At 38.1% G+C, this 19992-nt stretch overlaps 1 protein-coding gene across 1 annotated transcript; it reads left to right on the top strand.

Annotated features, from left to right (window-relative positions):
- Nucleotides 1-148: 148 nt before the first annotated feature.
- Nucleotides 149-18511, top strand: nots (nothepsin). The gene is made up of 9 exons (XM_051688764.1): nt 149-376; nt 1176-1359; nt 2091-2208; nt 2389-2507; nt 4857-5053; nt 7290-7412; nt 7494-7647; nt 16716-16814; nt 17822-18511. The coding sequence occupies exons 1-9, from the start codon at nt 291-293 to the stop codon at nt 18002-18004; spliced, it is 1263 nt and encodes a 420-aa protein (XP_051544724.1). The 5' UTR covers nt 149-290; the 3' UTR covers nt 18005-18511.
- The last annotated feature ends 1481 nt before the right edge of the window (nt 18512-19992 follow it).

The raw sequence follows: 19992 nt of genomic DNA, 5'->3' as shown, positions 1-19992 counted from the left end.
CCGTTCATCAATATTTAATTAATATTTTACTTGTGTCTGCAAAATCTTCATGGCTTTCTGTAATGTTTCTGTTTGCTGAGTGTAAAATCAAACAACACCTGAAGAGGTCAAAATGACCTGAAATCTGTCCAAAATCACATTCAAAGTCAGTTCAAGTCTAAATTTGCAGTTTTATCATGTTACTCTTGATAATAAGATGTGGTGTTTGATACTGACATGACCTGATGGAGAGTGTGTGACTATGGACTCAGTTTAGGAGATAATGTGACCAGGTTAAATGAAGTGAGCGGATGAGTTTAGCTGAAGTTACACCAGTAAACATGTGGACATCTCTGCTGCTGCTGAGCTGTCTGGGCTTTGTTCAAAGTATAGTAAGGTAAGAACATTTATTATGTCTGTATTGTTAGAGATTTATTTAATGTCAGTGTTGTATCATACTGTCTGTGTCTGTCTTGTGATTAACATTAAACTAGCACAGCTATGTAGAAAATAATACATTAAAATCTAAAATACTAGATCAGCAGAACTGCCCAAAAAGGATCAGTGTAAAAGTGGTTATCTGAGTTACTGTAGATTTTGTCAGAAAAATCCCAGGAGATCAGCAGTTACAGAAATACTCAAACCAGCCCATCTGACACCAACAATCATACCATGCTCCAAATCACTGAGATCACATTTTTCCCCATTCTGATGGTTGATGTGAACATTAACTAAAGCTCCTGACCTGTATCTGCATGATTTTATGCACTGCACTGCTGCCACACGATTGGCTGATTATATAATCGCATGGATGATTGTTGGTGCCAGATGGGCTGGTTTAAGTATTTCTGTAACTGCTGATCTCCAGGGATTTTCACACACAACAGTCTCTAGAATTTACTCCAAATGGTGCCAAAAACAAAAAAACATCCAGTGAGCGGCAGTTCTGTGGATAGAAACGCCTTGTTGATGAGAGAGATCAACAGAGAATGGCCAGACTGGTTCAAACTGACAAAGTCTACGGTAACTCAGATAACCACTCTGTACAATTGTGGTGAGAAGAATATCATCTCTGAATGCTGTTCTGAGATGCGGGTTAGCGCTGTTTTGGTGGCACGAGGGGTCCTACACAATATTAGGCAGGTGATTTTAATGATGTGGCTGATTGGTGTATGAGGAATGTTTTATTGTCGTAGGATTCAGTTGAGTCGTTTGCCATCAGTACGGAGTCAACTTCGTGCCAAAAACCAGCTGAATGAATTCTTGCTCGAGCATCAACCGGATGTCTTCTCTCGCCGCTATGCGCAGTGTTTCCCTCCCGCCATAAACTACCTCCGTCTGGGGGGCAAATCCACTGAGAGACTTTACAACTTCATGGATGTGAGCCAAACTAGGATTTTTTTACAGCTGGTCAATTTTTTTCAAACTTTTTTGTTACAAAACTACTGTAATAAAACACTACAAGCTTTAAATTTACTACAAGCAAACAGACATCTGATATATTGCCATAAATGAAAACACACACACACACACATATATATATATATATATTATTATATATACAATTCATTTTTCAGCATTCATATCTGACCATAAATATTCAAATTCCACTACTGTTTGGGAAAATGTTACATATATTAAAAACGGCCATTTTTATTTTGAAATGTATGTTGCATATGTATAAGGACCCTTACAAAAAATCTAAAATAGCTGCAAATTTGCTGCTCATTATTTTCACATGCAAATTAGATTTTGATTCGCCGCAAACATTTGCCAGAAATTTGTAGCTCTTCGCCAGTAGTGGTGAACCTTCTGCAAACCTTTGGCAACAATGAACAATTTGCTGCAAAGCTCATTTGCATGTGAAAAGTATCAGTGGCGAATTTGCAGCAAATTTGCTATAAAAACTCAGTTTTCTTAAGGGTATGTGACTTTTTAGATTAGTGAAAACCATATATGAACACATTTCATGTTTTGTATGTATTGCCATATATCAGATTTCTGTATGGGAAGGATTTTCCAGTTTGATTAGATTACTTATGTAGTTCAATGTTTTGAAGAATTAATAAATTATATCAAAATCAAATGAAATGATATTGTGTGTTGTGAAGGCCCAGTACTCCGGTGAGATCTGTTTGGGGAATCCGGTGCAGAACTTCACTGTGGTGTTTGATACAGGCTCCTCTGACTTCTGGGTCCCGTCAACGTACTGTGTCAGTCAAGCATGTGGTAACGTTCATTCATTCATCTAGTATTCATGTCTTCACAAAGACAGTATGTTTAATGTGATAACTGGAATATGTGTCTTTCTGAATGTAAAGTCTTTGGATGGAGCTCAGGATTGTTCTAGATTCAATGACCTGGTTGTTATTTGCACTGTTGGGTCATTTTGTTCATCTGTTGGCACAGCAATGCACCGCAAGTTCAAGGCCTTTGAATCGAGCACGTACACACATGACGGACGTGTGTTTGGCATTCATTATGGCTCTGGGCATCTGCTGGGGGTCATGGCCAGAGAAGAACTAAAGGTGATGCATTCAGTATTAATAATCAAAACATGTTTGTATAATATAATGTCCATCCACAAGTCAGGGCTCTGACTTGGCCACTCAAGGACTTTGACATTCCAATTCTTAGACTAGTGCGTTGTTTTTTTGGCTGTATTTTTAGGGTCATTGTAGTACTGAAAGGTGAACAACCATCTTCTCATCTTAAGTTGTTGAGCAGAGGGCCACAGATTTTCCTCAAGATGTACATGGCAGCCTCCATTATCCCTTGAATAGGCTCTTTCCACTGGCAGTACTAAAGCCTGTTTTAGGTACTTTTCCCCAGGATTAGAACTTTTCATCGTTTTCGCACCTGAGGAACTATAGTTCCTCAAAGTCGTTTTAGGGGACATTTGTAGCTCCTACTTTTGGGTGCATAGAGGGACTGTGGAAGGTGGTGCAGCCTGTGATTGGTCAAAAACCTATGATGAACTGAGAAAAGAGTCCGCAGCCGCCATTAGTAAACAATCTATCTGCTAGGCTGCTACTCAGAGGATTGCACTAATTTTACAATTCCATTAACAGAAAAAACCAACAAAGTATCCAAAGAGGATCACCCATTTCATGTGTGTGTGTGTTTGATGGATGAGCAAAGCTGCTGCGTGATATTATCGGGAGACACGCTTTGAGTTTTCATCGCATCTGTACTATTTGTACTATGTTACTATACAGAAAATAATCCTCTTAAAGAGATAGTTCACCCAAAAATGTAAATGATCTCATTATTTACTCACCCTCATGGCATTTTAGATGTGTATGACTTTCTTTCTTCTGCAGAACACAAACAAAGATTTTTAAAGAATATCTCTGCTCTGTAGGTTCATATAATGCAAGTGAATGACCAGAACTTTGAAGCGCCAAAAAAGATATTATGTCAGCATAAAAGTATTCTATCAGACTCCAGTGGTTTAATCCATGTCTTCTGAAGCAGTCCAGTTGGTTTTGGGTGAGAACAGACCAAAATATAACTCCTTTTTCACTGTACATCTTGACAGCAGTCTCCTGATTTCAAGCTCGATTACTCTTCCTAGCGCTCTGCATAAGAGTCAAGCAGTAGGAAGTGTAATTGTGCTTCAAATCATGATTGTGCCTAGAGACTGCGATGCCAAGATGTCAAAAAGGAGTTATATTTTGGTCTGTTCTCACCCAAAACCAACTGGATCACTTCAGAAGACATGGATTAAATAACTGGAGTCTGATGGATTACTTTTATGCTGCAATTATGTGCTTTTTGGAGCTTCAACATTTTGCATTGTATGAACCTACAGAGCAGAGATATTCTTCTAAAAATCTTCATTTGTGTTCTGCAGAAGAAAGAACGTCATACACATCTTAGATGGCATGAGGATGAGTAAATGAGAGAATTTCATTTTTGGGTGAAATATTCCTTTAAGAGTTCTCATCTAGAAGGTTACTAAGGGAAACGAACAGAGGCTGTAGGTGGGAAAGGGTGTAGTACTTGGAGTTCAGTCCCTAAAGTGAAATTACTTAAATGAAGTCAGTCCAAAAAACCTTTTGCCACATGGCATCAGAATACTGTGTGGTTTTTTTTTGTTTGTGTTTTTGTTTTTTTTGTTTTTTTTTCCACAAAGTGCTAAAGAGACTTAGTGTGGCACTTTTCTAGAAGAGGCTTCTTTCTTGCCACACTGGCATACAGGCCAGCTTTGTGTAAAGCTTGGGAGATTGCCTTTGGTCTCTTGATATCTTCCCTGATCAATATCCTCCTGGTCAATATGTTTGGAGGGACGGCCCAATCTAGGCAATGTTTTGGTGATGCCATGCGAAACACTTCTTAATAATGCTCTGAACAGTACTCAGACAGATAGTGAAAGCCTTTTAATTCTCCTAAACTGTGCGTTTCCACAATAACATTATCATGCACTGCTAGTAATGGAATCCTCATGAAACAGCCGGTTTTATTTTGAAGTAATCAAAACCACTTCCATTAATGTCAGGTGTGTGATCTGAAAGGTGATTGGTTGCACTTGAGCAAGTTTGTAATGGTTGCTCATAGAGAGCTGATCACTTATCCAAACCAGGTATTTTACTAATTAATTTGTAATAATTGTTCAGAATATGTTATTTTCACTTTGATGTTGAAGGGTATATTGTGTAAATACATCTGGAAAAGGTTATACTGAATTTATTTACATTTCCTGGGTGTAATGTGACAAACGATAAGGATTTTGACAAGGTATGAATATTTTCTATAGGCACTACATTTAATGTTTATAAAATAATGTATCTGTATTTTTATATAATTTTCCATGTTTTATGTATTTTTATATATAAAGCAGCTGAGTTGAGTGTGTTGTGTTTGTTGTGGTCCAGGTCGGCTCTGTGACGGTTCAGAATCAGGTGTTTGGCGAGGCCGTGTATGAACCCGGTTTTGCCTTCATCATGGCCCATTTTGATGGTGTTTTGGGTTTGGGATTCCCTCAGCTGGCAGAGGAACTGGGTTCTCCTGTGTTTGACAGTATGATCGCGCAGAGAACGCTGGATGGGCCCATCTTCTCATTTTACCTCACGTAAGAAATTATGACAACATTCATTATAGATTTAAAACATTTATCGGATTCTGTGATGGGAACCAAGGCAGTTGCTAGGAGAATCACACCAAGAAGCAGGAATGGCATTCCAAAAAGATATTTATTTCATAGCAGAGGTGCAAAATATAGTTTATAAAGGTTACTAATATATATATATATATAAATTAAAAGCTAGAAATGTTTTTTGGTACTAAAGCAGTTTTCTAGAACTTGAGCAGTGCCAGCAACTGTGTTCCATGTGCTCCAAAAACAACACATTCTGTCCACTAGTCTAGTGCCTCTAGTGGCAGCAAATTGGTGTTAGTAACATGAATTAGGTTCAAAATAAACCACTTTTCACCAACCAATCAATTTCCCATGAATACAATCAAGTCATGCCTTACATTTTTTTCTCTCTCTCATTAGCCTAGTTTCCATCCACTTTTCACGCTGTTTTGTTATCGACAAAGTAAAAATGTGTAAAAAAATATTTTGCGAAATTTGCCGTCTTCTGCCTGTTTCCATTCAAATGGCCTTTTATTGATAAAAATGGTGTGCATGATGACGTTATGCCTAAAAAACCCCACTGTTGCATAAGTTTTGGTTTATCGCAAAATAAATCTATTCTTAAGCCGTTTCCATACAGAAATGTGTGTTTGTCGCTAATTCGCCTTCCAGATGTCCCTAATTTTTTTCCTCTGACGTTTTGGTAAAATGGGGAGAGTATTGAGACAGTTCATTGAAATTGGACAGCTTACTGTCATTTTCATTTCACAAATAAATGCAATCAGAAGACGAGGAATTGCAATCAAAAGAGAGCAGTTGCCCTTCTGATAGGACTGTAATATCGGTCCTAATGTTGCGCCTATCGCAGGTTGCCACCGGTTCCGACCCGAAAGCGAATCGTCATGGCCCTGTTCAAGTTGGCAACCTGCACCAAGTAGTGGGGGAAACTTTCAGTCTTAGTATAAGGACCATCCATTGATGTGTATATGCTGTGTGCACAGCTATTAAAGAAAAATTGATGCGGTGTAACATCAGAGTTTACATATATGATACATTCCTGATATTCAATAGGCTATTTTGAACAATCATCTAATCTAAATCATTGCCATCACAACTGCATTATGTCCCGCATATTTGTCCAGCAACTTTTAATGACCTACAGAACTTGATTGTCATCTAAAATTAATTTGACATTTGACATTTTCTGAAGAAGCTCAGCATATGCGATCTGAGGTAAAGAGGGTCTGGAAGTGACCTCAGCATTGGACAAATAGTTCTGATAGTTTATAATCTTGAAAAAAGTGTAGAACATTCTGAGAATGTCATTCAGCCGACTTTTTTCGTCAATTTTTTCATTTGGTAATATTTTCATTTAATGCTTTATTCGTTTGGTAATTTTGCCTGCATTTTTTCAAAAGTAAGCTAAACAATAATTTAATATAATTGGGCTATGTTAGTGTTCCAAAAAAGCACACTGAAGTTTTTCTCCTAGTATTGTGTATTTATTTTTAATTTAAAACATCTTTGTGCACAGAAATGATATGTTTTTTGTTTGTGGGTTGATTCCATGACTGCCGCCTATTATTTTGAATGGTGTGGAAAAGCAACTTTATTAAATAAACAGATGGATTAATTTAATCACAAACAGAGGCCATTCATTTGTTCTCCTTGCACTTGTCGATGACAGGTGCATGACACGAGATATTTGTGTTGGCACTCCTGGAAGTGTCATGTATAATGTGTTTGCAGCATCAGCATCAATTTTCTCGACAAAAAGTGTTTCCAAACCAGTTTTTCACGACATTTGAAGTATTGACATAGTTTATGCGCTAGAGTTAAATGGAAAAATATTATGTCGACGCCTGTGAAATTTTAGCGACAATTTGCGTTTCCATCAGCTTTATTTTGATGCACGAAAACTTTTTCTTGGATGGAAACATAGTTAATGAATCCTATTTCACATGTAAGTATTTCACATTATGAAAGTAAAATGGGCCATTCATGTTCACTTTAAAAGTTTATTCATTTAAGTGTCAATCAAATGAGCCATGGAACTATATTATTTTATACTCTTTGGTTGCACAAAACATCGTAAATGCACTTGCAAGTAAAAGTAGTAATACAATTTATTGTTATAAATATTTGAATGTCATTACTTTGGGGAATATATTGTAGGTAATGTTCAAATCCCTGAAAGTGATGTGTTATTATAAATAATTATGTACTCCAGGAACAACGGCTCAGGGTTTGGAGGAGAACTGTTGTTTGGTGGGGTGGATGAAACACGTTTTGTTGCTCCTGTTAACTGGATTCCAGTCACTCAGTTGGGCTACTGGCAGATCAAAATAGATGCGTGAGTCACTTCATTACACAAACACACTCATTTTATACATATACTGTATGCATTATTGAAATGAGTGTGTGTTTTGTGTAGTGTGAAGGTGCAGGGAGCTCAGAGCTTCTGCTATCAGTCCACTCAGGGTTGTCAGGCGATAGTGGACACAGGAACCTCTCTGATCGCTGGACCGTCTAGAGATATTCTGCTCCTGCAGCAGTTTATAGGAGCCACACCAACCGCAGTCGGAGAGGTGAGGGCGCTTGGGTGGAGAAGAGTTATTTTCTGCTTAGTCTCGTGTAGCCAGTCCTACGACTGCGGCCTATGGGGTCAATAGCCGTTGCAATTGGCCAAGAACCGCCCATTTAAACAGGAAAAACCATCTAACTGACATGTTATGCGGCCAATGACAGTCAGTTTTGTCATGATGGGGTCTTTAGGGGCAGGGTTATCAGAGATGTATCATACCATTATAAAAGACCAACATAGGGAAATAAATCATTCATATAATGGTGCGCGACTGGACAGAAAACACACGGGAAATACTAGAAAATGTGTAGAGAGTGTAAGTACAGCACAGAAAACCTCATTATAAAGAATTTCACAGTAAACAAAGCAAAATGCTCATGGATATCAGCTTTACTTTCTGCTATATGCCTCAAATAAAACTGAATATCTTTAAAGATTTGATGTCACTAACCTTGTAAACTTGGGCAAATTCTGTGAATATTTTGTCCTCAAAAGCACTCATTCTCATTCTATCAACCTTGTGAACTCGACTTGTGCTTCTAGGTGGACTGAAAAAAAAAAAGTCCTGTGTGCTTCTACTCACAGAAGTTCTGTCGAACCAGCCAATCAGATTTGCGCTTATTGTTCGAGAAAGCCTTTTACAGTTTTGTGTGCTATAAGCATCAGACGGTTAGTACAGAGACTGTGGGTGTGCCATCTGAGGCTGACACTACTTTCTGCAGGACAGAGGTTGGGGGGAGAGGGGTTCAGTTTCAGAATTTTGTTTTGTAATTAAAATAATATAAGAAAGGAAATAAAGGGAAAGGGTCTCATGCACAGCAAATTCTTTGAGTAAAGCTAAGTATGCCATTCTTTTTATTTTGTTTCTCCCCTTTCCTCCCCAATTTGGAATGCCCAATTTCCAATGCCCTCAAAGTCCTCATGGTGGGGTAGTGATTCTCCTCAATTCGGGTGGCAGAGGATGAATCTCAGTTGCCTCCACGTCTGAGACCGTCAATCCGTGCATCTTATCACGTGGCTTGTTGAGCGCGTTACCGCAGAGACATAGCACGTGTGGAGGCTTCACGCTATTCTCCGTGGCATCCACGCACAACTCGCCACATACCCGAGCGAGAACCACATTATAGTGACAACAAGGAGGTTACCCCATGTGATTCTACCCTCCCTAGCAACTGGGCCAAGTTGGTTACTTAGGAGACCTGACTGGAGTCACTCAGCACACCCTGAATTCAAACTCACGACTCCAGGGGTGGTAGTCAATACTCGCTGAGCTACCCAGGCCCCAAGTATGCCATTCTTTTGTAATTAACATTTTTATTGATTCAAAGAGAGAACACAACAGAGAAAAACACAACATATACACACCGAATCAACATTTAACTTTTACCACTCATTAACATCCCTCCCCGAACACCCCTGTGGTCACGTAAAATAATACACACACACAAGCAATAAAATAAAAAAATAAAAAATAAATAAAAATATATATAATATACAAACACATACATCTCCCTCCTCATTCCTTCCCCTAGAGTCCTCCAAAACTGCCAAATACCTACCCCACTTCCTGAAAAATAAGTCCTCCCGCTCCACCCTTCCATCTATCATCTTCTCATAAGCCGCCACCCTCCCCATCTCCGCACACCACTCTGGAAATGGTGGCGCTCCATCTGACTTCCATCCCCTTAAAATAATTTGTCTACCAATCATCACGCCAGTCAGAACCCAATTTTTTGAGGGGGTCAAATAAAATCTTTGTAAAATCTTAAATTGCATAAGCCGAACCCTTGCATCTCTGGACGCAGACTTGACATTTTTCAAAATCTTAGTCCACACTTCATCCTCTAATACCAAATTCAAATCTTTCTCCCATAATCTCTTGAGAGAAGTTAAAACTCCATCCCCCATACTCTGAATTAACAGGGAGTACACTGATGCCTCATGACCTTTTCCAAAAGCCGCAATCACCTCTCCCAAAGCATCTGCCTCCTCAGGGGGGTGTGTGCTAACCCAAAAATAGTACAAAGCAGGTGGCACAATTGTTAATACCTATAAAACTGAGGTCTGGGGATCCCAAAATGTTGGACCAAGTTTTCAAACGATCTCAACACTCCACTTTCATATAGGTCACCGAGTGTAGCAACCCCCCTCACAATCCACTCCGGCCAGTAGAAAGGGGACTTGCCAATACACAATCTTGGGTTCTGCCATATGCTCGAGGCAACATTTAAAAAAGTGTCCAATTTAAACAATCTGGATACTTTAGTCCATACCGAGTGTAAATGTAAAATAACGGGGTGTAAATTAACTTTTCCAATTAGTGTGATTAGAGATGCTTTGTAATGGCGAAATAGGGGCAAGAACTTCCTGTTCAATAACAAACCAGGGAGGGGCTCTCTCAGGTGGAAGTGACCAATGAGCCAAATGTCTGAGACTGAACGCATAGTAATAAAACAAAATCTTGGGTAGGCCTAGCCCACCTTTGTCAATCGGCCTATGTAACTTATTAAAATGCAATCTGGGACATTTGCCATTCCAAATGAAGGACTTCGCTATGCTATCAAATTCCTTGAAATAAGAGAGAGGGACATCTACAGGGAGAGATTGTAGCAGGTAGTTAAATTTTGGAATACAATTCATTTTAATAACATTAACCTTCCCAATCATCGATAAATGTAATGAAGCCCACCTGCCCACATCGCTCAAATCTTTTTATTAAAGGGTCAAAATTGACACTAACTAAATCAGACAAATATAGAATTCTTTAAAGGCATTATTAATATAAATGGCTGAGGTAAATATTTCACCACCAGCAGATTTCACTGAGGGAATGATAGAAAGAGACTCTCTCTGCTTTATATATCTAGCCAAAAGTTCCCTGCTTTGTCACCCGACTCAAAGTCTGAGGCAATCAGCTGACATACGGCGTTTCAGCTCTGCCTCGGCACTTTTAATATTTCCTTCCAACTCCACGAGTTCTTGTGCTTTGGATTTTTTGATGAATGAGGCATACTGTATGATCCGGCCCCTAAGAACCGCCTTAAGTGCCTCCCAAGCCACGCCCACAGTGGATACTGAGGACCAGTTGGTCTCCATATAAACATTGATTTCAGTCTTTAACATTTGTTGGAAATCAGGATTTTGCAAAAGGGACACATTAAGGTGCCAACTATATGATTTCTTTTTCTCTATATGTGGCAACATCTCTAAACTCACCAGGGCATGATCTGAGACTAAGATATTTCCAATTGAGCAATCAACAACAGATGAAATGAGGGATTTGGATATAAAAAAAAATCTATTCTAGAATAAATCTAATGGACTGATGGAAAAAAATGTATAGTCCCTACCGGATGGGTTCAAAAGTCCCCAAATATCTATAGATCAAGATTTGTACACATCCTGTGAAGTGTCAGTGTTGCTCTAGGGGGCTTGCACACTTTTGTTTCACTATGATCAAGGACTGAGTCCATCAAAAGATTAAAGTCTCCTCCCAATATTACATCATAAGGGGTGCCAGCGGTTTGCAACATCCCTTCAAGATCTATAAAAAAGCCCTGATCATCAGCATTAGGTGTGTAAATATTAGCCAAAATCAACATTTGCCCCTGAATTTCAGCTAAAACAATAATGACTCTCCCTAATTTATCTTTAATCTGTTTGAGACATTTGAATTGTAGATGTTTATTTACCAGTATAATGACTCCTTTGCTCTTACTTGAGCCAACACTAAAAAAAAATGTCCACCCCATATCTTCCCAAATTTTTCAGCTTCCTGCGGGGAGAGATGTGTTTCTTGAAGAAACACTATATCATATTTCTTATGTTTAAGAAAAGTAATAACCTTCCTTCTTTTTATGGGGTGCCCCAACCCATTCACATTCCATGTGGAGAGAGATAGTACACTCATATTAACATTTGACATTTTGATATAGTAAAAAAAATAAATTGTGTGTCAAAAACAAAATTATACAGACCACATTCCCCATTAGTGAAACAATCAAACCCCGAACTTCCCCCCGAACAAAACAAACAGAAAAAAGAAAAACGTGCGCATTAACCTCGCACACGACAGCACCAACCGGCGACAATCCCTCTAAACTCAAAAGGTCCATGAACGCCCACGAGTCCCCACGACAACTTTGCCATCGGATTGCTCAATTTTGCCTCACAAATTTGTGAAGCTAAATTACATTACAGAAAATACTTATAAATAAGCCCAGCAAATAGGAAGAATGAACACAAAGAACATGTAGATTCATTCACAGAACTGTCTCAAAGGTGTGATCTTCCACAAAACAAATTCCAGCTGATATAAAACCGTTCAGATTCCTCAGACAGACAAACGAATGTTCAGTGAGCCAGCTGTAATGAGTTCAGCGGATGACGTAATCATTACAATGTCCCGTAAAAATACTCAACAAAACAAACTACAGCCAGCAGGAGGAATAAGCACGAAGAATTAACAGATTAATCGGCAGCTGTTCCAATGAGTGTTATTCAATAGAACAAGCTCCAGCCGCTAGGCGGAAACAAAACCAGCATCCCTGTTCCCCGGATGGTCAAGTCAATTCACTCGGAGGCTGCATAAAAGTATATACCATGACTTACATAATCCGTCAACTTTATAAAAGACATCCTTTGTGTGAGCATGTAGATATTCTGCAGTCATCCGTAGTGTCCACTCTCAAACTGGCCGGGAACTTCAATGCAAAAGTAATCTTTCGTCAATGCAAAAGTTTCTTTAATGAAAAGTGTATTCACAAAACAAGCTCCAGCCGCTCGGCGGAGCCAACGCAGTTTACTCAGCCATTGATTCAATAAAAGACATTGCCTGATTGGGACATGTAAATACTTTGCGACTGTTTTTCGTTTCTATTCTCAGTTTGGCCGGGAACATCAGAGCAAACAAGATCTTTTTCTGATGTAAGAGTTTCTTGCATTCCTTGAACCGATCACGTTTCTCTCTTGTCGAGTTTCCAAAGTCTGGGAACAAGAAAATATTATGGTTCTTCCAAGAAAGCTTCCCTTTACTCCTCGCCTGGCGCAACACGAGATCTTTATCGGATGATCTCAGAAATTTGGCTAGAATCGATCGGGGCCTGTCTTCCTCAGCAGATCTGTGAGCTGGGACTCTGTGAGCTCGCTCGATTTCCAGCTTGTGGCCTGTTATGTCGAGCAGACTCGGGAAAAGCTTGTTAAAATTTCACCATATCTCTGCCCTCCTCATGCTCAGGAATTCCAACAATTTGGACATTATTCCTGCAGCTACTATTCTCAAGATCTTCAAGCTTTTCAAGAATACGTTCCAGATCAACTTTGGTCGCGGGCGGATTTGCGGTTAATTCCCTCTCTGAAGACATTCTCAGCATCTGACACTCTTGTAACTATCTCAGAGAATTTTATTTCCATCGCCGTAATCGATCGATGTATTACAACGAGATCCTCCAAGTCAGCAAGAACCTTCGTCAGCATCATCGACATGTTGGACAACTGACGCTGGATCACCTCTCCCGCCGCGCCATCCAAATCGAGTCCCCGGTCTGTAGGCCTGTCGGGGCTTTCATCCTGAACACGTAAGTGTCTTTTAATGTCTCCAGAGCCCGAGGATTTTGACTTCTTTGCCATGTTTTGCCTCAAAGAGCAAATGTGTAACTGGGTGTATCAAATTTCACCAAATTATAACATGAAAATAATCAAAAATGTAGCAAAGTGCGTAGAGCTCGTCGCTCACACGTCTGCTTCTTGCATGGTGTCCAAGATCTGCCAAGTATGCCATTTTTAAAACAAGCTGAAACACAAACCCCTTTTATACACATGACCAATCCCATTGTTTAAAAACATTGCAGCGCGTGTCCATTAAGTGGTGGCTGAAAGATGGCAAACTGATATGTTGGATTTGACAGATTAGACAGCTAGCGTTAGCTCCTTTAAATATCGTTAAAAGATAATATAGAATAAAATGTGCCTTCAGGTTCAAAGCTAGCTAAGTTTGGGTACACTATTGCTAGTAACACAGCTAGTTATAATCATCGATTACATTTATTAATTTGGCAAACACTTTTATCCAAAGCAACTTACAAAAGAGGAAAAATACATCATATTCAATTGCATCAGAATAATAGTATCCAAGACAGACTGGAGTGCAACAAAAAGTAGAGTGCATGTGTCAAGTGCTCATGGAAAAGATTTGGAGTTCAGAAGGTCATTCCACCAACGAGGTACAGTGAAGCCGAAAGTCCAGGAAAGTGAAAGGAGAATGGGAAGGAGGATAGCAGGACATCCAGCTCCTCAAGAAAGTTAGCCAGCTGACCTGGAGGGCAATATATGACATTGATATGAATTTTTGTGGATTGCATTGTAGTGATTAAACGAAAGTATGACACAATGCAATCGTAAACGCAAAAAAATTCGTAGCTATACTATTATTATAATGATATTGAGTTAATAAAATACCTGTAATAAAATGTTTGATGCAAAGCCAGTCCTGTCTTTGTTGATGGAATTTGATAAAAGTGAAGCCCTATGGGATCAAAATCCCGTCAAAAGTGTTGCGGTCACGGATCCAAAAATAATAGGCGTCAATCAAAAAATAAGCGCAGATAAAAAAACAAAAGAAAAGAAACAAAATCATGTTTTCCTTGGTTATATTACAGTTTTTTGTGCTCTCTGACAATTTTGCTCATATTTTAATTTTTTCTGTATGCTTACACTGTATTTTTCTTTGCTTTTGTTTCCAAGTTCTGTGCTTGGTTTTCCAAAACTTGTGAGTAGAATTTCATGTAAATCAGGGGGCGTTTTGTGTCCCTATTGGTCCACTAGTTCTTGATCGACAGCTCCTCCTCTAGCCAATCATTGGAAGAGGGGAGGTGACGTCACTCCAATGCAACTCTGCTCAATATTATATTATATGTGGTTGATAGATACGCTGCTTGTGTCTGTTTTGAGGATTTTCTGCAGCTCTAGGAAACAATGTGTTGTCCGAGTACGCCATTATCATAGTCCGTTAACACATGTATCGAGTCAGCTGAATTTAGTTAGCAGAGTCTTTAGTTTAGGCATTATTTAAGATTTCTTTGTTTGTAGGTTATTGGCTGCATATCTAAAAACATCAAGGCTGGCTTGGTGTGGATGTTTGATGCATGTTTTTACTAGCTGTACCAATGTAGTCGTGAGTTCAGAACCCAACTTGATCTGCTTTTCCACGAAATAAAATCCAGATCCTGACACCAAGGCCTATTACAATACTGATGAATATAGAAATGCTTACATATAACTGGACTTTTGTTTTTATCATTATATCAAAAATCTAAAAGGTGTGCATTATTGCTGACACCTACATGCACACTTTGGAGTTCGTTGTACGCCTGTAAGTCATTTGCTTCAAATGTTATTGAAGTTGAATACTCTGTTATGGAAATGTTTGTAAATGTTTTGGATAGGTATGCTCCAATGTTGCCTGTATGTTTAGAGACGGTCCCTAAATCAAGAACGTCCAACGTCAAGCCAACTTTATTGCATTATTTATAGATGTGGGGACAGTATCATGGAAAAAGAAACTACATGTAGCCGTGCCAACGTAGGATCAGTACATAACGGCACATTCAGCAACATGGAAAAGCGGATCAAGTTCGGTTCTGAACTCACAACTACATTGGTACAGCTAGTAAAAACATGCATCAAACATCCACACCAACCCAGCCTTGATGTTTTTAGATATGCAGCCAATAACCTACAAACAAAGAAATCTTAAATAATGCCTAAACTAAAGACTCTGCTAACTAAATTCGATACATGTGTTAACGGACTATGATAATGGCGTACTCGGACAACACATTGTTTCCTAGAGCTGCAGAAAATCCTCAAAACAGACACAAGCAGCGTATCTATCAACCACATATAATATAATATTGAGCAGAGTTGCATTGGAGTGACGTCACCTCCCCTCTTCCAATGATTGGCTAGAGGAGGAGCTGTCGATCAAGAACTAGTGGACCAATAGGGACACAAAACGCCCCCTGATTTGCATGAAATTCTACTCACAAGTTTTGGAAAACCAAGCGCAGAACTTGGAAACAAAAGCAAAGAAAAATACAGCGTAAGCATACAGAAAAAATTTAAATATGAGCAAAATTGTCAGAGCACAAAAAACAGTAATATAACCAAGGAAAACATGATTTTGTTTGCAATTCTGATGACTTTGCTTTAATTTTTCTGTTGTTGTTTTTTTGCAGCATATTTTAAATGTTTATATATTTTTGATTCATGCTTGTTATTTTTTGATCTGCGATTTTTATTTATTTTTACGCTTATTATTTTTGGATCCGTGACCGCAATACATTTTGACGGGATTTTGATCCCATATGAAGCCCTCGGTTTTTGTCATTACGATTTTGACAGCCAAAAACGCAGCATGACATTTCATTTAGCTTAATCAGACAATTTAAAGGTAACAGCTAACTTTTTGAGGACTGTTGGGTCAGCTAACTACATGTGTGATGTACTGTTCGTGCCAGTCATTTTGCCACCGCTTCTGAATGTGACGTAGACAGTGACATTGCCAAATTATTGGTCTACGTTGCGCTGACACATTGTGGAATTAATGGAGCATCATGCAAAATAGAAGTTCTCAGTAAAGGTTGTCATAATACATAATTACAGTCAGCTATGATTAATTTATTCCACGAGTGAAGGCATCTCATGAAGAATTTATTAAATATAGGGAGTAGTTAATATTCAGTTGGTCATGTGATCTCAACCTGGCAACGCTCATGAAAGTGTGTCCAGCACCATATGTAGACTGATATGACTAGAACCTTCATCTCATATGAGGGTACATTATTTCAAACATATTTTTTTGACTATTACTATTGCATTCTGTTTAAAAAAAAGTAATACAAACACAGAATGCACCTTTAAGTAATATATCATATATATGAATGAATGGAAATTTGAATGGAGAATTTCTATAAGCTGACTAGGAAACCCTGATTAACAGCCTCCAGTGCTTTATTCCTTCTGTTAACCTCTAATTATGACATTAGTTAAACTGGTTTTGTTGTTTTGTTGTAGTATCTAATCGACTGTGCCAGGATCAGCAGTTTACCTGTAGTGACCTTCATCATAAATCATGTAGAGTATTCACTCTCTGGAGACATGTACATCAGGAGGGTATGTACAATACAATCACATGTATTTTTATTTATTAACCTGTTACTGGGTTTGTACTGTGTATGTACTGCAAACATGTTTTTGAGACGTTACAGACATTTCATCAGAAATTAGCATAATTAATTCTGATTCAAAGCAATGGCCAGCATCATCCAATCACTGCCAATCATGTTAAAATAAAATGATACATTATAAATTCTGAATCTATGTACTGATTATCATTGTCACATGTCTGTCAAACATGTTGAGTGATCCAAACATCATCTGCAGCCTGAAACTGAACTTTTGGTTGGATTTTAAGAGTGAATGCACGTAGAAAGCTATAGGATGCTCCCTTGCTCCCTATTTAGTGAATGACTTAACCTCCAGTGTGCTGTCTGTCTGCACTGGTCTCAGAACAGTTTGAAATGCACCTTATTTTCATCCTAACTCATATAAAGCCTCTGAAAGCAACATTTTTCAGTTTTTGGATGAACGCATTGATTCTCATTGTGATAATGCACAGTGAATAAAGGATTTCTAAGGAAAACATGTACTAAAGTACACATTATTGTACATTGTGTTTAGCAGCATGGTGTTTCACCGTATATCGCTCAAATTTCTAAAATGGCATATTGGATGAAACTAGAGACTCTAATCTTTTGACTCAAACAGGTTTCAATGTCAAAACTTAATGAGGTTTTTTACCAGATGTAGTTTTGTTGGTGTTTCTCACAAAGACAAACTCCGCTGTGGTCGGCACCATGTTGTTTTGTCACATGACTTGTTGAAATTTTAACCCTTTACTGACAGCACAGAGTCTCATGAACTGAGATCAGTCGATTTAAATTAATTTATATAATGTGTTGCATACAGTGAAGCCAAAATACAACGTCCACGTATGTGTACACGGGGCCACACAAGGTTAATATAGAATTTACTCTCTCTGTACAGAAAATCTGTCTTAAGTTCACTTACACGATATAAAACAAGCTATTTAATCATTAATTGTATCGTTTTCTCTGCAGGAGACACTAAATGATAAGCAAATGTGCTTCAGTGGGTTTCAGTCGATAGATGTCCCATCTCCAGCTGGATCTGTGTGGATTCTAGGCGATGTCTTCCTGTCACAGGTCTACAGTATCTATGACAGAGGCAATAACCGTGTTGGATTTGCTCCTCTTTCAGGAACTTCAAAGACAATTGTATAGGCTCATGGTGGCATGGCATGATGCTCCATCATCTCTAAACATGAACATTAGAGTCTGTAGAGAGTGTTTTACATATAATTTATAACATTATACTTAATAATGTACTCTCTTTGTTCTGTTTAGTCTGATGCAATTCAGTTTTGCCCTTTGAATGATTTCTGTTAATTCCAAAACTATCAGTGGGAGTCGTATTTCATTTAAATGTTAAAAAATAAATAGATACACTGAAGTTTGAATGATTGCTATATTCATGTATTATTCTATTTGCATGCTACTATTAAAAACTTCAAAGAATACCATGGTATTAACATGGTACATGTCCAAAAAATGTGGTGCACATTTTCCAGAATTACGTTTTTTTTTTTTTTTTTGCTGATACAATTTCACCAGAGCAATGGTTTATTGCACTATTGTGCAGTCACTGCTGAATGAGCAGTACTGTATAAGATTACCACCCTAAAGCAGTAGTTACCAAACTGTTCAGACGTAGATTGATGACCAATAAAAGAGGAATAATTGAAGCAAGTGAGCAAAAGTTCCTTGAGTTCTGTAAAAAAAATATTTGAGAAACTTCAAGTGTGATACCATCAAAACCTAGAGCTTTATCATTCTTAAAAGTTTTGAAGCAAATGGCATCAAATAATTCATTTTCTCTTATAAGACCTTCACATTCTTGTTGTTGTTCTGGATGTTTAGGATGGGGATAAGATATTAGCTGATCCAATGTATTAATTCTAAAACAAGAACTACTTTTCTTTGTAAATATGTTACTATACTATTGTACTAAGGCATTTAATATCTCCATCGAAGATGATACTAAAGACCAACCTCAACATATTTTTACACATGATATTCATTTTCTGTAACTGCCAAAAAAATCTAGCAAAATCTTTTTTTTTTTATTATATAAATCTTATTCTTTTTTTTTTTTAGTCTGCAAGTGAATATTTTATTCTTCACTCACCATAGCCATAGCATCTAAAGTAACATTTAACTTATTTATATCTCTTTTCAACTGATTTTTCCTACAATGCAACTCTCTGTTCCTCCAAAAAGAGTAGCTAATTGCATTACCCCTAAAGGCACACTTGAAAGCATCCCATACTACATGAGGGTTAGCTGATTGGTTATTTATAGAAAAAATTAAATCCAAATAAATTCTTGTTTTAATATGAAATTTTCATCATTTCATAATGATTGGGACCCAAGAAAACATCTTCTTTCAAAAAACCTATGAAAATAAGACCATGATCAGAACATTAATCTATTTTAACCTTACACACTTTAGATACAATGAAAAATAATACGAATGGCTTTTTCTTTCCTGCGCCAAGTAGGCCTATATATCTAGTATGTTTTTTGTTTGTTTGTTTTTGTCATTGCTACATACTTATAAACCTTGAATGGCCTAGCTTCTCAATACCTAAGCGACAGACGATAGCCCGGAAGTCAGTCATTTCCAATGGAGAATCGGAAAGGGGCTGCATTGAGTTCCAACCATAGACATACGTAAATGCCTGTTTTAGAAGTGAAGTCAGGATTTTTTATATCACCTTAAATATTGCCCAATGTTTATGGAAAATCAGATAATCTAAAAGTTGGCTGCAAAAGACAATTGACTTTTGCAGACCGTATCTGTCAATTTACATTCATGTGTTGACAAACAGCTCCTATCCAATATGACAGACGCGCCGAAGTATTGCGCTCCATAGAAATAGCTGCTAATAGATAAGGTATCATCAGGCGCGTGCCAAACCGCACACTTCTGCACTATTTTACATCATTTTGTAGTGCAAGTAGTACATTTACACTGAAAATGCACAAAAAGAAGTGTAGTTTAAGTACCCGGATGATGCACTTTATCAACCGTAAAAACGGAGTGTGGAATGTTGGACACATCGTGCACTCGGCGCAAGCGGCTTGCCGTACATAGCGGAAGGGGTGGAGTTACCTGGCTGTGTTGCTGGTCTGACAAAACAATTGTAAAT

Source organism: Myxocyprinus asiaticus, chromosome 45, assembly GCF_019703515.2.
Source record: "Myxocyprinus asiaticus isolate MX2 ecotype Aquarium Trade chromosome 45, UBuf_Myxa_2, whole genome shotgun sequence".
NCBI lineage: Eukaryota > Metazoa > Chordata > Actinopteri > Cypriniformes > Catostomidae > Myxocyprinus > Myxocyprinus asiaticus.
Note: the sequence above shows the minus strand (reverse complement) of the source record. Positions and strands in the feature narration are given on the sequence as shown.

Excerpts from the sequence above, each read along its gene's own strand:
- nots (XM_051688764.1), top strand. The coding sequence starts at position 291 with ATGAGTTTAGCTGAAGTTACACCAGTAAACATGTGGACATCTCTGCTG. Across the intron at positions 377-1,175 it reads TTTGTTCAAAGTATAGTAAG|GATTCAGTTGAGTCGTTTGC; the intron begins GTAAGAACATTT and ends TTATTGTCGTAG. Across the intron at positions 16,815-17,821 it reads GAGACATGTACATCAGGAGG|GAGACACTAAATGATAAGCA; the intron begins GTATGTACAATA and ends TTTTCTCTGCAG.